Here is a 14,621-nt window from a genome sequence, read left to right on the forward strand (position 1 = left end):
CCCGGAAGTTCCCAGCCCAACTTTCTAACCACATGTCCACAGGCATTCATTTGTTTCTTAAATCATCATTTAAAAGAGCACGCAGAGGGAGGGAGAGAGAACGGTAGAGAAATTATTTAAAAGAGCATGGAGGGAGAAAGCGGCAAAGGATCTATTTAAAAGAGCGCGGAGGAAGATAGCAGCAGAGGAATTATTTAAGAGAGCACGGAGGAAGAGAGCAGCAGAGGAATTATTTAAAAGAGCGCGGAGGAAGAGAGCGGCAGAGGAATTATTTAATAGAGTTCTCTCGTCTGTGCATCCAAACCGATCGCATTCTGGGAAATCAGTGTGACATCACGGGGGAAACAGGTTCTCAATTACTTTCTGAAATGTGGGTAATGTATCAGTAAATCTATGGTTCTATTTGTAATACTAAGGTGCATAGGAGTAATAAAGATTATTAGTAGTAGGGTTTATTTAATTATAAAATGAATTAAGGATAAATTAATTAATACTGCTGCAGTATATGGGAACTGGTGGACCTCAGGGTGATCCCAAGGTAACCACATCTGCAGAGTCTGCTCAGAGCCAACAAGCTGGAGGACAAGTTCCGGACACTGTGATGCATGGGGGCGTGAGGAGTTACCTGGTTACTTCATTCCAAAGGCAGTAACACCAGAGAATAGGGTCTTCTGATTTGTTCAGTGGTCAGAGCCAAAAGGTTTTGACTGCGAGTGAGGCAGATCACAGAACTGAGAAGGTTGAAGTGGAAGAGTCTCACTTTTTGCAATTGTCCAACAGGTTCAAGGTTGTTGCAGCTTGTATGGATGAGAGCAGGGGCTGCAAGGTGGATGGACGAATTGGCCATGATACAGAAAACCATTCAAGTGGGTGAGTAAGTAGAAATGTAGGAGACAGTATCGTCAGGAGATTGACACAGTTCTTTGCAGCAGGGAGCCCGAGTCCAAATGGTGATGTTGCCAGGGTTTGGATAGCAAAGATAGAACATAGAACATAGAACGATACAGCGCAGTACAGGCCCTTCGGCCCACGATGTTGCACCGACATGGGAAGTCAAAAACCAAAAGCCATCTAACCTACACTATGCCATTATCATCCATATGCTTATCCAATAAACTTTTAAATGCCCTCAATGTTGGCGAGTTCACTACTGTTGCAGGTAGGGCATTCCACGGCCTCACCACTCTTTGCGTAAAGAACCTACCTCTGACCTCTGTCCTATATCTATTACCCCTCAGTTTAAGGCTATGTCCCCTCGTGCTAGCCATTTCCATCCGCGGGAGAAGGCTCTCACTGTCCACCCTATCTAACCCCCTGATCAGTTTGTATGCCTCTATTAAGTCTCCTCTTAACCTTCTTCTCTCTAACGAAAACAACCTCAAGTCCATCAGCCTTTCCTCATAAGATTTTCCTTCCATACCAGGCAACATCCTGGTAAATCTCCTCTGCACCCGCTCCAAAGCTTCCACGTCCTTCCTATAATGCGGTGACCAGAACTGTACGCAATACTCCAAATGCGGCCGTACCAGAGTTTTGTACAGCTGCAACATGTCCTCATGACTCCGGAACTCAATCCCTCTACCAATAAAGGCCAACGCTCCATAGGCCTTCTTCACAACCCTATCAACCTGGGTGGCAACTTTCAGGGATCTATGTACATGGACATCTAGAGCCCTCTGCTCATCCACACTTCCAAGAACTTTACCATTAGCCAAATATTCCGCATTCCTGTTATTCCTTCCAAAGTGAATCACCTCACACTTCTCTACATTAAACTCCATTTGCCACCTCTCAGCCCAGCTCTGCAGCTTATCTATGTCCCTCTGTAACCTGCTACATCCTTCCGCACTGTCGACAACACCACCGACTTTAGTGTCGTCTGCAAATTTACTCACCCACCCTTCTGCGCCCTCCTCTAGGTCATTGATAAAAATGACAAACAGCAACGGCCCCAGAACAGATCCTTGTGGTACGCCACTTGTAACTGAACTCCATTCTGAACATTTCCCATCAACCACCACCCTCTGTCTTCTTTCAGCTAGCCAATTTCTGATCCACATCTCTAAATCACCCTCAATCCCCAGCCTCCGTATCTTCTGCATAGAACATAGAACAATACAGCGCAGTACAGGCCCTTCGGCCCACGATGTTGCACCGAAACAAAAGCCATCTAACCTACACTATACCATTATCATCCATATGTTTATCCAATAAACTTTTAAATGCCCTCAATGTTGGCGAGTTCACTACTGTAGCAGGTAGGGCATTCCACGGCCTCACTACTCTTTGCGTAAAGAATCTACCTCTGACCTCTGTCCTATATCTATTACCCCTCAGTTTAAAGTTATGTCCCCTCGTGCCAGCCATTTCCATCCGCGGGAGAAGGCTCTCACTGTCCACCCTATCCAACCCCCTGATCATTTTGTATGCCTCTATTAAGTCTCCTCTTAACCTTCTTCTCTCCAACGAAAACAACCTCAAGTCCATCAGCCTTTCCTCATAAGATTTTCCCTCCATACCAGGCAACATCCTGGTAAATCTCCTCTGCACCCACTCCAAAGCCTCCACGTCCTTCCTATAATGCGGTGACCAGAACTGTACGCAATACTCCAAATGCGGCCGTACCAGAGTTCTGTACAGCTGCAACATGACCTCCTGACTCCGGAACTCAATCCCTCTACCAATAAAGGCCAACACTCCATAGGCCTTCTTCACCACCCTATCAACCTGGGTGGCAACTTTCAGGGATCTATGTACATGTTCTGCATGTGCAACTAGGGGCTAAATTCGAAACCAAAACCTTAAAAGGTAATAATCTCTGGATTATTATCTGAGCCATGAACAAATTGATATAGGACGAAGAAGATTAGAGAGACGAATGAGAAATCAGTGTGGAAGAAATGAGTTTCGATGCGTTGGGGCAGTTGGATAAAGTGGGATCTATACTCTTTCTAATGGTCTTCACCTGAACTGTGCAGGGATCAGTGTTCTGGCAAATTTTATAACTAGACTGGTAGAGAGGGCTTTAAATGAAACAGTCGGGGAAAAGAAGGAGAGAGAGAATGACAAGTTAGTAGGGCAGGGTATAGAATTGGGTAATAATATTAGGCAGTTGCTTCTTAATAGTTAAAGTTTAAAACAGTTCAGACTTGCTTCTGTTAAATTACAAGGATGTTTAAAATGGTCGGAAAAATAGATTACACCATTCTGATGGGATGTTGTAGTTGAGACACATTTGGTAAACGCTTGAACCGCTTAATTTCTACTTTATGCTGTTCCTGATCTGACCCGTGAATGCTTTATCCTCACGCTGACTAGAAACACAAGATGAGTATTTTAGGCTTACACGTTGAAAAGAACAAGAGTTTCTGTATTTTCTAAAAAGGCAAAAGGAAGTCAATATAATAAACAAGTGCTAACTAGTTAAAAGCAGAGTAATTAATTAGAACGTACTGTTTCCAAGCACACAAAAACTAGTTTGTAATAATGAGATATGAGTGAATAAAATCATTCCGCAGATTAAATGGATTTCTGTCATGTTGCACAAATGGGTTGCTAGACCTGTCAATCGTTAAGCAAAATAGTATTAGAATTCTCACAAGATATGGCGAAGCTGTCTGCAAGTTAACCTGGTGAGAACATGTATAACAAAAGCAGCTAGACTTATCAAAATTGGTCTCAAAATTACAGCAAGTATACTTACACAAGAAGTATGATACCAGAGCCCCAGGAATGTAGCGCCCAATAACTGCACAAAATGTACAGAGGCTGCAAACAAGGAGACAAAACTGGAGGCGTGGGTTGGAGGAAGGAATAGAAAGAAAGGTTATCAGATTGCCATATGTCAGAAACTGCAAGAGAAAAAGACATTTGCATGACATGAATAATTGCTGGAACATTATGGCCGGGTTTCTCCGAGCCCGCGCCGGTTCAGAGAATCACCGGGGGCGCGAGAATCCCGTCCCGCCGCTCCGACGCCGATTCTCTGGCGACCGGAGAATTGCCACCAATCGCGACCGCACGGCGCCGGTTGCAGGGCCGCTGAAATAGGCTCCCGAGGTGATTCTCCGCACGCGACAGGCCGAACTCCCGCCAAGTTCTGCCAGCATGGTTCAGACCTGGTACCACCCAGTGGGAGCCCGGACCCGCGGCCGATGTGGACGTCCTGGTGGGGGAGGCGGGGGGGATCTGACTCCGGGAGGGGGGGGCCTCCACGGGGTCCAGGCCCGCGAACGCGGGCTTCCGATCGGCGGGCATGATCTGGAGGGGGCCTACCTCATGCCGCGCTGGCCCGCTGTTCGGTCGCCGACATGCTGCTCCGCGCCGGCGCGGAGACGGCAACCACGCGCATGCGCCGGCGTGGAGATGGCCGTCGCGCGCATGCTCGGATCCGAGCTGGTCGTGTGGGGCCGGCTTTCAGCGCCGGACCAGTGCGCAGCACTCCACCGCCATTCTAGCCCCTGAAGAACAGGAGAATTACTGAGCCTGGAGGCCAGTTGACGCCGGCGTCACTCACGCCGGTTTTGACAGCGGCGTCAACACTTGGCCGCGAAATCGGTGAATCCCGGCCTAAATGTCAACATTTGGAACTTCGGTTTGAATAAAAGCAAGGAAATTCAGGTAACTTTGATATAGCTTGCATGTGGGACAGCAGTCTACAGATTAAAATAATTTTGAAATTCAATAATTATTTGTCAAACTCATTTACAAACAGCGCAAAGCTGTACATTACAACAGCGCAAAGATGTATATTAAGAGAAACTGACTGGCTAAAATGCACCACATAGGTGTCTGTCAGTGAGCAGAATAACCAGCAAAAGGAAAATACCACACTCTGCACGCCAACCAGGATGCAAAGCGGAAGCATGTTTGTTTTCCAATGTGTTATTTCAAGATAATATTGCATATGTAAACAACCTACATTAATGTCAATAAATTATGTTAAAATACATGTTCAGCTGGAAAAGAAAAGCTAACCTTAGTTAGATCAGCGCCTTGCATCGTCCTTCAAAGCCCTTCATTTTTTCTTTGGTTATTTGCTGTGGCCCATGTTACACCACATCCCCCTAAACTTGAGATTTTGAAAGGGAGTGGAATTTGGGGAGGGGGTGGAGAGAATGCCATGCCTGGCCAAGATCATTAATTTACGATCCTGTGCTATTTAACACCAATGCCTCATTTACATCCTATGATGTAGTGATGCTGCCGTTGTACTAGGGTGGGTAAAGTAAGAAGTCTTACAACATCAGGTTAAAGCCCAACGGGTTTATTTGGAATCACTAGCTTTCGGGGTGTAGCTCCTTCATCAGGTGAGTCAATCATCCTGCTAGTCAGCTGCCCAACCAAATTGAACGTTATCATGTGAGAGTACCTGTAATAAATGGGTTTAAGAAATGTACCTTTAAGAAATGGGTGTTTATCAGTGATGTCAGAGTGTGGGTGGAGCTGGGCTGCCTGTCAGCTTTTTACTTTCGTTTTAGGCTGTTTGCTGCAGGGTGTGTTTTAATTTTGTTTTCAGTGTTGGAGCTGAAGCCAGACAGAGCAGGTGCACTGTTGATCTCTCTGCCATGAAAAGATTATCTCTTGATCATTTGGTGAATTGAGAATGATAAATGTTCTCAGTAGTGAATGTAAACAAAGAACAACAAAGAACAAAGAAATGTACAGCACAGGAACAGGCCCTTCGGCCCTCCAAGCCCGCGCCGACCATACTGCCCGACTAAACTACAATCTTCTACACTTCCTGGGTCCGTATCCTTCTATTCCCATCCTATTCATATATTTGTCAAGATGCCCCTTAAATGTCCCTATCGTCCCTGCCTCCACTACCTCCTCCGGTAGTGAGTTCCAGGCACCCACTACCCTCTGCGTAAAAAACTTGCCTCGTACATCTACTCTAAACTTTGCCCCTCTCACCTTAAACCTATGCCCCCTAGTAATTGACCCCTCTACCCTGGGGAAAAGCCTCTGACTATCCACTCTGTCTATGCCCCTCATAATTTTGTATACCTCTATCAGGTCGCCCCTCAACCTCCTTCGTTCCAGTGAGAACAAACCGAGTTTATTCAATCGCTCCTCATAGCTTATGCCCTCCATACCAGGCAACATTCTGGTAAATCTCTTCTGCACCCTCTCTAAAGCCTCCACATCCTTCTGGTAGTGTGGCGACCAGAATTGAACACTATACTCCAAGTGTGGCCTAACTAAGGTTCTATACAGCTGCAACATGACTTGCCAATTCTTATACTCAATGCCCCGGCCAATGAAGGCAAGCATGCCGTATGCCTTCTTGACTACCTTCTCCACCTGTGTAGCCCCTTTCAGTGATCTGTGGACCTGGACTCCTAGATCTCTTTGACTTTCAATACTCTTGAGGGTTCTACCATTCACCGTATATTCCCTACCTGCATTAGCCCTTCCAAAATGCATTACCTCACATTTGTCCAGGTTAAACTCCATCTGCCATCTCTCCGCCCAAGTCTCCAGACAATCTAAATCCTGCTGTATCCTCAGACAGTCCTCATCGCTATCCGCAATTCCACCAACCTTTGTGTCGTCTGCAAACTTACTAATCAGACCAGTTACATTTTCCTCCAAATCATTTATATATACTACAAAGAGCAAAGGTCCCAGCACTGATCCCTGTGGAACACCACTGGTCACAGCCCTCCAATTAGAAAAGCATCCCTCCATTGCTACCCTCTGCCTTCTATGGCCTAGCCAGTTCTGTATCCACCTTGCCAGTTCACCCCTGATCCCGTGTGACTCCACCTTTTGTACTAGTCTACCATGAGGGACCTTGTCAAAGGCCTTACTGAAGTCCATATAGACAACATCTACTGCCCTACCTGCATCAATCATCTTAGTGACCTCCTCGAAAAACTCTATCAAGTTAGTGAGACACGACCTCCCCTTCACAAAACCGTGCTGCCTCTCACTAATACGTCCATTTGCTTCCAAATGGGAGTAGATCCTGTCTCGAAGAATTCTCTCCAGTAATTTCCCTACCACTGAAGTAAGGCTCACCGGCCTGTAGTTCCCGGGATTATCCCTGCCACCCTTCTTAAACAGAGGAACAACATTGGCTATTCTCCAGTCCTCCGGGACATCCCCTGAAGACAGCGAGGATCCAAAGATTTCTGTCAAGGCCTCAGCAATTTCCTCTCCAGCCTCCTTCAGTATTCTGGGGTAGATCCCATCCGGCCCTGGGGACTTATCTACCTTAATATTTTTTAAGACACCCAACACCTCGTCTTTTTGGATCACAATGTGACCCAGGCTATCTACACCCCCTTCTCCAGACTCAACATCTACCAATTCCTTCTCTTTGGTGAATACTGATGCAAAGTATTCATTTAGTACCTCGCCCATTTCCTCTGGCTCCACACATAGATTCCCTTGCCTATCCTTCAGTGGGCCAACCCTTTCCCTGGCTACCCTCTTGCTTTTTATGTAAGTGTAAAAAGCCTTGGGATTTTCCTTAACCCTATTTGCCAATGACTTTTCATGACCCCTTCTAGCCCTCCTGACTCCCTGCTTAAGTTCCTTCCTACTTTCCTTATATGCCACACAGGCTTCGTCTGTTCCCAGCCTTTTAGCCCTGACAAATGCCTCCTTTTTCTTTTTGACGAGGCCTACAATATCATTCGTCATCCAAGGTTCCCGAAAATTGCCGTATTTGTCTTTCTTCCTCACAGGAACATGCCTGTCCTGTATTCCTATCAACTGACACTTGAAAGCCTCCCACATGTCAGATGTTGATTTGCCCTCAAACATCCGCCCCCAATCTATGCTCTTCAGTTCCCGCCTAATATTGTTATAATTAGCCTTCCCCCAATTTAGCACATTCATCCTCGGACCACTCTTATCCTTGTCCACTAGTACTTTAAAACTTACTGAATTGTGGTCACTGTTACCGAAATGCTCCCCTACTGAAACATCTACCACCTGGCCGGGCTCATTCCCCAATACCAGGTCCAGTACCGCCTCTTCCCTAGTTGGACTGTTTACATATTGTTTTAAGAAGCCCTCCTGGATGCTCCTTACAAACTCTGCCCCGTCTAAGCCCCTGGCACTAAGTGAGTCCCAGTCAATATTGGGGAAGTTGAAGTCTCCCATCACCACAACCCTGTTGTTTTTACTCTTTTCCAAAATCTGTCTACCTATCTGCTCCTCTATCTCCCGCTGGCTGTTGGGAGGCCTGTAGTATACCCCCAACATTGTGACTGCACCCTTCTTATTCCTGATCTCTACCCATATAGCCTCACTGCCCTCTGAGGTGTCCTCTCGCTGTATAGCTGTGATACTCTCCTGAACAAGTAGCGCAACTCCGCCTCCCCTTTTACATCCCCCTCTATCCCGCCTGAAACATCTAAAACCTGGAACGTTTAGCTGCCAATCCTGCCCTTCCCTCAACCAGGTCTCTGTAATGGCAACAACATCATAGTTCCAAGTAGTAATCCAAGCTCTAAGTTCATCTGCCTTACCCGTAATGCTCCTTGCATTAAAACATATGCACTTCAGGCCACCAGACCCGCTGTGTTCAGCAACTTCTCCCCGTCTGCTCTGCCTCAGAGCCACACTGTCCATATTCCCTAGTTCTCCCTCAACGCTCTCACCTTCTGACCTATTGCTCCCGTGCCCACCCCCCTGCCATACTAGTTTAAACCCTCCCGTGTGACACTAGCAAATCTCGCGGCCAGGATATTTATGCCTCTCCGGTTTAGATGCAACCCGTCCATCTTATACAGGTCACACCTGCCCCGGAAGAGCTCCCAGTGGTCCAGATAACCGAAACCCTCCGTCCTACACCAGCTGTTTAGCCACGTGTTTGTCTGCTCTATCTTCCTATTTCTAGCCTCACTGGCACGTGGCACAGGGAGTAATCCCGAGATTACAACCCTCGAGGTCCTGTCTTTTAACTTTCTGCCTAGCTCCCTGAACTCCTGCTGCAGGACCTCATGCCTCTTCCTGCCTATGTCGTTAGTACCAATATGTACAACGACCTCTACCTGTTTGCCCTCCCCCTTCAGGATTCCCTCTACCCGTTTGGAGACATCCTGGACCCTGGCACCAGGGAGGCAACATACCATCCTGGAGTCTCTTTCACGTCCACAGAAGCGCCTATCTGTTCCCCTAATGTGCTTCTGTTAAAAGGTGTTTCTTCTGTCTTCTGGGTGTTGTTTGGGAAGTTATTAAGGATTACTTACTGTTGTATTCTTTGGGGGTTGTATTTGAATTGATGGTTGCTAAAATGGTTCACTGTATGTTTTAAAAAGGTTAACTTGAGTACATAGTACATAGAATAAACATTGTTTTGCTTTAAAAAAATACTTTCCATTTCTGCTGTACCACACCTGTAGAGTTGTGGGTCAGGTGAACTCCATGATATACTTTGGGGTTCTCTAAACTTTGGCCCATAACAGCGTAAAGAAACAGCTGATTTTGAATAGGTTGAAATTGTGAAAGTTGTTGGTCAATTATTCAAAAATATTTTAACTGTGAACTTTTGTGTGTTGTAGAGAAGTTGCATTTTCTTACCTTCCCAGGGTTTTGTTTTTTGAAACGGGACATCTCCTCAAAAAACACAGTACAACTCATCCATGACTCTGTGAAGCACTGGCTGAGCCTTGGCATGCTCTCCTGTTTGGCATCAGTCACTTTCCAGCTGAATAAAAGAAAAGTTAAATGTTCTTTTAGAAGAATGAAATCAACCAGAGGCACGAGTCCATCTTGGCACCAAACTTATTTACTGTACTAGTGCATTAGTGTTGTTGTGCACTTGGCAGTCTTGACATTTTCCACAGTTTGGATCACAGGAAAAATATCCTTTGCCAACAATCTAGAATGCTAAATCCAGTAACGGTACTCCATAGCAGAATCACTGATACACAAAAATAAGGTGGCTAATTGATCTTGTTGCTGGAATAAGAATGCTAACATAAGCAATGCAGACATCTAGAGATGGATGCTGCTCACCTGCCAACTGAACTACAAAAGCGTTAAATACAGATCTATCTTCAGGAAGCTCAAAATGATCACTCCAGAATCATTCTAACCACGATAAAACCTACAACTGTACAGCTGGGTATTTTCACAGTGCAAGTGAACCAAGGAAAACCTGTTACAGACTCATCATTTCACCTAATTGAAAACCGAATGAAGCAGAATAGAAAAAATGCATCCAATGCACCAAGTTGTCGGGTTCATTAATATATTGTCACTGGGCTGCAGGACAGGATGGTGTCAAAAACAGGGCAGAGTGTCGGAAATCTATAAAGAGCTAATGGAGTGGTAGGGCGTCCCGATGGGAGGAGTTAAGCGTAAGTTGGAGGAAGAGCTGGGAAGGGAGTTGGAGGCTGGGCTGTGGGAGGAGGCTCTGAGGAAGGTGAACGCAACCTCTTTGTGTGCAAAGATTAGCCTTATTAAGTTCAAGGTGGTCCACAGGGCACATATGACTGTGGCCAGGATGAGTAGTTTTTTTAAGGGGATGGAGGATAGGTGTGGGTGGTGTGTGAGTGGACCGGTGAACCATGCCCACACGTTTTGGGCCTGTTCGAAGCTGGTGGGATTCTGGCGGGGGTTCGCTGATGTTATGTCGGAGGTGTTGAGGGTGAAGGTGGTCCTGAGTCCAGAAGTGAAAATTTTTGGAGTGTCGTAAGAACCAGGAGTCCAGGGGGCGAGAGTCCAACGTTTTAGCCTTTGCCTCCCGAGTAGCCCGGAGACAGATATCATTGAAGTGGAGGGACTCGGGGGCCACCGAAACCAGGGGTTTGTGTGAGCAACCTTACGGGATTCATCAGGTTGGAAAAGATCAAGTTCATCTTGAGAGGGACGGTGGAGGGGTTTGCATGGAGATGAAAGCCATTCATCGACTACTTCAGAAACATTTAAGATGTTAGCAGTGGTGGTGGTGGGGGGGGGGAGGGGAGTTAAAAAAGGAGGTAGGGGAGGTGGAGGGCAGCAGCAGGGAGGTGGGATGGTTGAGTGTTAAATAATAATTTATTTGTTTTTTAAAAAATATTTTTCATTCTCCTTTTTCACATTTTCTCCCAAATTTACACCACCAACAACAAACAATAATCAGTAACAAATATGTCAATCCCCAGATCAATAACAACGATCCCATCCTCCCACCAAACCCCAAATATTAGCCCGCATGTTCACATAAACAAATGACAAAAAGGAATCAGGAATCGCCCATAGTCACCATTAACACCCCCCCCCCCCCCAACCCTCCCACACACCCACCCCAACTAATGTTTGATGTTATCCAGTTCTTGAAAGTGCATGATGAGCCCCTCCAATCCGGCTGATAACGTGGAACGTGAGGGGTTTGAACGGGCCGGTGAAGAGGGCCCGAGTGTTCGCGCACTTAAAGGGACTGAAGGCAGACGTGGTCATGTTCCAAGAGACACATCTGAAGGTGGTGGACCAGGTCAGGTTAAGAAAGGGATGGGTAGGACAGGTATTCCATTCGGGACTAGACGCGAAGAATAGAGGGGTGGCAATATTGGTGGGGAAGCGGGTGTCATTTGAGGCCAAGACTACCGTAGTGGATAATGGAGGGCGATACGTGATGGTGAGCGGTAGGTTGCAGGGGACGTGGGTGGTATTGGTAAATGTATATGCCCCGAACTGGGATGATGCTGGATTCATGAAGCGCATGTTGGGGCGCATTCCAGACCTGGAGGTAGGAGGCCTGATAATGGGTGGGGACTTCAATACAGTGTTGGACCCAGCATTGGACCGCTCCAGATTAAGGACTGGAAAGAGGCCGGCAGCGGCCAAGGTACTTAGGGGGTTTATGGATCAGATGGGGAGAGTGGACCCATGGAGGTTTGCTAGGCCGCAGGCCAGGGAATTTTCCTTTTTCTCCCACGTGCACAAAGCTTATTCCCGGATAGACTTCTTTGTCCTGGGCAGGGCGCTCATCCCGAGGGTGGAGGGGACGCAGTATTCGGCCATAGCCGTTTCGGATCATGCCCCGCACTGGGTGGAACTGGAGCTGGGAGAGGAGAGGGACCAACGCCCGCTGTGGCGGCTGGATGTGGGACTGCTGGCAGATGAGGTGGTGTGTGGGAAGGTGAGGGGGTGCATCGAAAGGTACTTGGAGGCCAACGACAACGGGGAGGCGCAGGTGGGGGTGGTATGGGAGGCGTTGAAGGCGGTGATCAGGGAGAGCTAATCTCCATCAGGGCGCATAGGGAGAAGACAGAGGGCATGGAAAGGGAGAGGTTAGTGGGGGAGATTTTAAGAGTGGACAGGAGATACGCAGAGGCCCCTGAGGAGAGATTACTTGGGGAAAGACGACGGCTCCAGATGGAGTTTGATCTGTTGACCACAGGAAAGGCAGAGGCACAGTGGAGGAAGGCGCAGGGGGCGACATACGAGTATGGGGAAAAGGCTAGTCGGATGCTGGGACACCAGCTCCGTAAGAGGACGGCAGCGAGGGCAATAGGGGGAGTCAAGGACGGAAGGGGAGCCACGGTGCGGAGTGCGACGAAAATAAACGAGGTATTCAAGGCCTTTTATGAAGAGCTGTATAGATTCCAGTCCCCAGCGGGGGAAGAGGGGATGAGACGATTCCTAGACCAACTGAGATTCCCGAGGGTGGAGGAGCAAGATCTGGCTGGTTTGGGGGCACCAATTGGGTTGGAGGAGCTGAGCAAGGATTTGGGGAGCATGCAGGCGGGGAAGGCCCCGGGACTGGACGGGTTCCAGGTGGAGTTCTACAGGAAGTACGTAGACCTGTTGGCCCCGCTACTAGTGAGGACCTTTAATGAGGCAAGAGAGGAGGGGACCCTGCCCCCAACAATGTCGGAAGCAACGATTTCTTTGATCCTAAAGCGGGACAAGGACCCACTGCAATGTGGATTGTACAGGCTGATCTCGCTCCTTAATGTGGATGCTAAGTTGCTGGCAAAAGTGCTGGCCACGAGGATCGAGAACTGTGTCCCGGGGGTGATCCACGAGGACCTGACGGGATTTGTAAAGGGCAGGCAATTAAACACCAATGTGCGGCGGCTCTTAAACGTGATAATGATGCCATCGGAGGAGGGAGAGGCGGAGATAGTGGCAGCTATGGATGCGGAGAAGGCCTTTGACCGAGTAGAGTGGGAGTACCTCTGGGAGGTGTTGCGTAGGTTTGGGTTCGGGGGAGGGTTTATCAGTTGGGTTAAGCTCCTTTACAGAGCCCCGGTGGCGAGTGTAGTGACGAACCGGCGGAGGTCGGAGTACCTTCAGCTGTACCGAGGGACGAGGCAGGGGTGCCCCCTATCCCCCCTGTTGTTTGCATTGGCGATCGAACCCTTGGCCATGTCATTGAGGGAGTCTAGGAAATGGAGGGGATGGTCCGAGGGGGAGAAGAGCATCGGGTGTCGCTTTATGCGGCAGATCCAATGGAGGGGATGGTGGAGGTCATGCAGACTCTAAGGGAGTTTGGGGAGTTTTCAGGCTATAAGCTCAATGTAGGGAAGAGCGAGCTTTTTGTACTACAGGCAGGGGACCAAGAAAGGGGAATATGGGATCTACCGCTGAAGAGGGCGGAGGGGAGCTTTCGGTACCTGGGGATCCAGATAGCCAGGAGTTGGGGGGCCCTACATAAATTGAATCTGACGAGGTTGGTGGAGCAAATGGAGGAGGACTTCAAAAGATGGGACATGTTACCGCTCTCGCTAGCGGGTAGAGTGCACTCGGTCAAGATGGTGGTCCTTCCGAGGTTTCTGTTTGTGTTTCAGTGCCTTCCCATCGTGATCACCAAGCCCTTTTTCAAGAGAGTAGGTAGGAGTATTATGGGGTTTGTGTGGGCGAATAGGACCCCGAGGGTAAGGAGAGGGTTCCTGGAACGCAGTAGGGACCGAGGAGGGCTGGTGCTGCCAAACCTAGGGAGCTACTACTGGGCAGCAAATGTGGTGATGATCCGCAAGTGGGTGATGGAGGGAGAGGGGGTGGCATGGAAGAGAATGGAGATGGTGTCCTGTAAAGGAACGAGCCTGGGGGCGTTGGTGACGGCACCGCTGCCGCTCTCGCCAACATGGTACACCACGAGCCCAGTGGTGGCGGCAACGCTAAGGATCTGGGGCCAGTGGAGACGGCACAGGGGTGCAATGGGAGCCTCGGTGTGGTCCCCGATCAGGGGGAACCACCGGTTTGTCCCGGGGAGGATGGACGGGGGGTTTCAGAGCTGGCATCGGGCGGAGATTAGAAGAATGGGGGACCTGTTCATTGACGGGACGTTTGCGAGCCTAGGGGCACTGGAGGAGAAGTTTGAGATACCCCCGGGAAATGCTTTTAGATATATGCAGGTGAGGGCGTTTGTGAGGCGACAGGTGAGGGAATTCCCGTTGCTCCCGGCACAAGAAATTCAAGATAGGGTGATCTCGGGTGTATGGGTCGGGGAGGGCAAGGTGTCGGCAATATACCAGGAGATGAAAGAAGAGGGGGAAGCGCTGGTAGAGGAGCTGAAGGGTAAATGAGAGGAGGAGCTGGGGGAGGAGATTGAGGAAGGTCTGTGGGCTGATGCCCGAGGTATGGTTAATTCCTCCTCCTCGTGTGCCAGGCTCAGCCTGATACAATTTAAGGTGGTTCACAGAGCGCACTTGACGGGGGCGAGGCTGAGT

The 14,621-nt window shown here is 48.5% G+C and overlaps 1 protein-coding gene across 1 annotated transcript in view; it reads right to left on the bottom strand.

The window, feature by feature from the left end:
- LOC140425366 (reticulophagy regulator 1-like) overlaps window positions 1-14,621 on the bottom strand; it is a 132,163-nt gene that overhangs the window by 73,746 nt on the left and 43,796 nt on the right. Inside the window, exons 2-3 of the mRNA XM_072509558.1 lie at window positions 9,541-9,667; window positions 3,704-3,788 (exon numbers count right to left, since the gene is read on the bottom strand). Coding sequence (XP_072365659.1) covers window positions 3,704-3,788; window positions 9,541-9,667 — 212 coding nt within the window. The remainder of the gene's footprint in view (window positions 1-3,703; window positions 3,789-9,540; window positions 9,668-14,621) is intronic.

Source organism: Scyliorhinus torazame, chromosome 6 (assembly GCF_047496885.1).
Source record: "Scyliorhinus torazame isolate Kashiwa2021f chromosome 6, sScyTor2.1, whole genome shotgun sequence".
Classification (NCBI taxonomy): domain Eukaryota; kingdom Metazoa; phylum Chordata; class Chondrichthyes; order Carcharhiniformes; family Scyliorhinidae; genus Scyliorhinus; species Scyliorhinus torazame.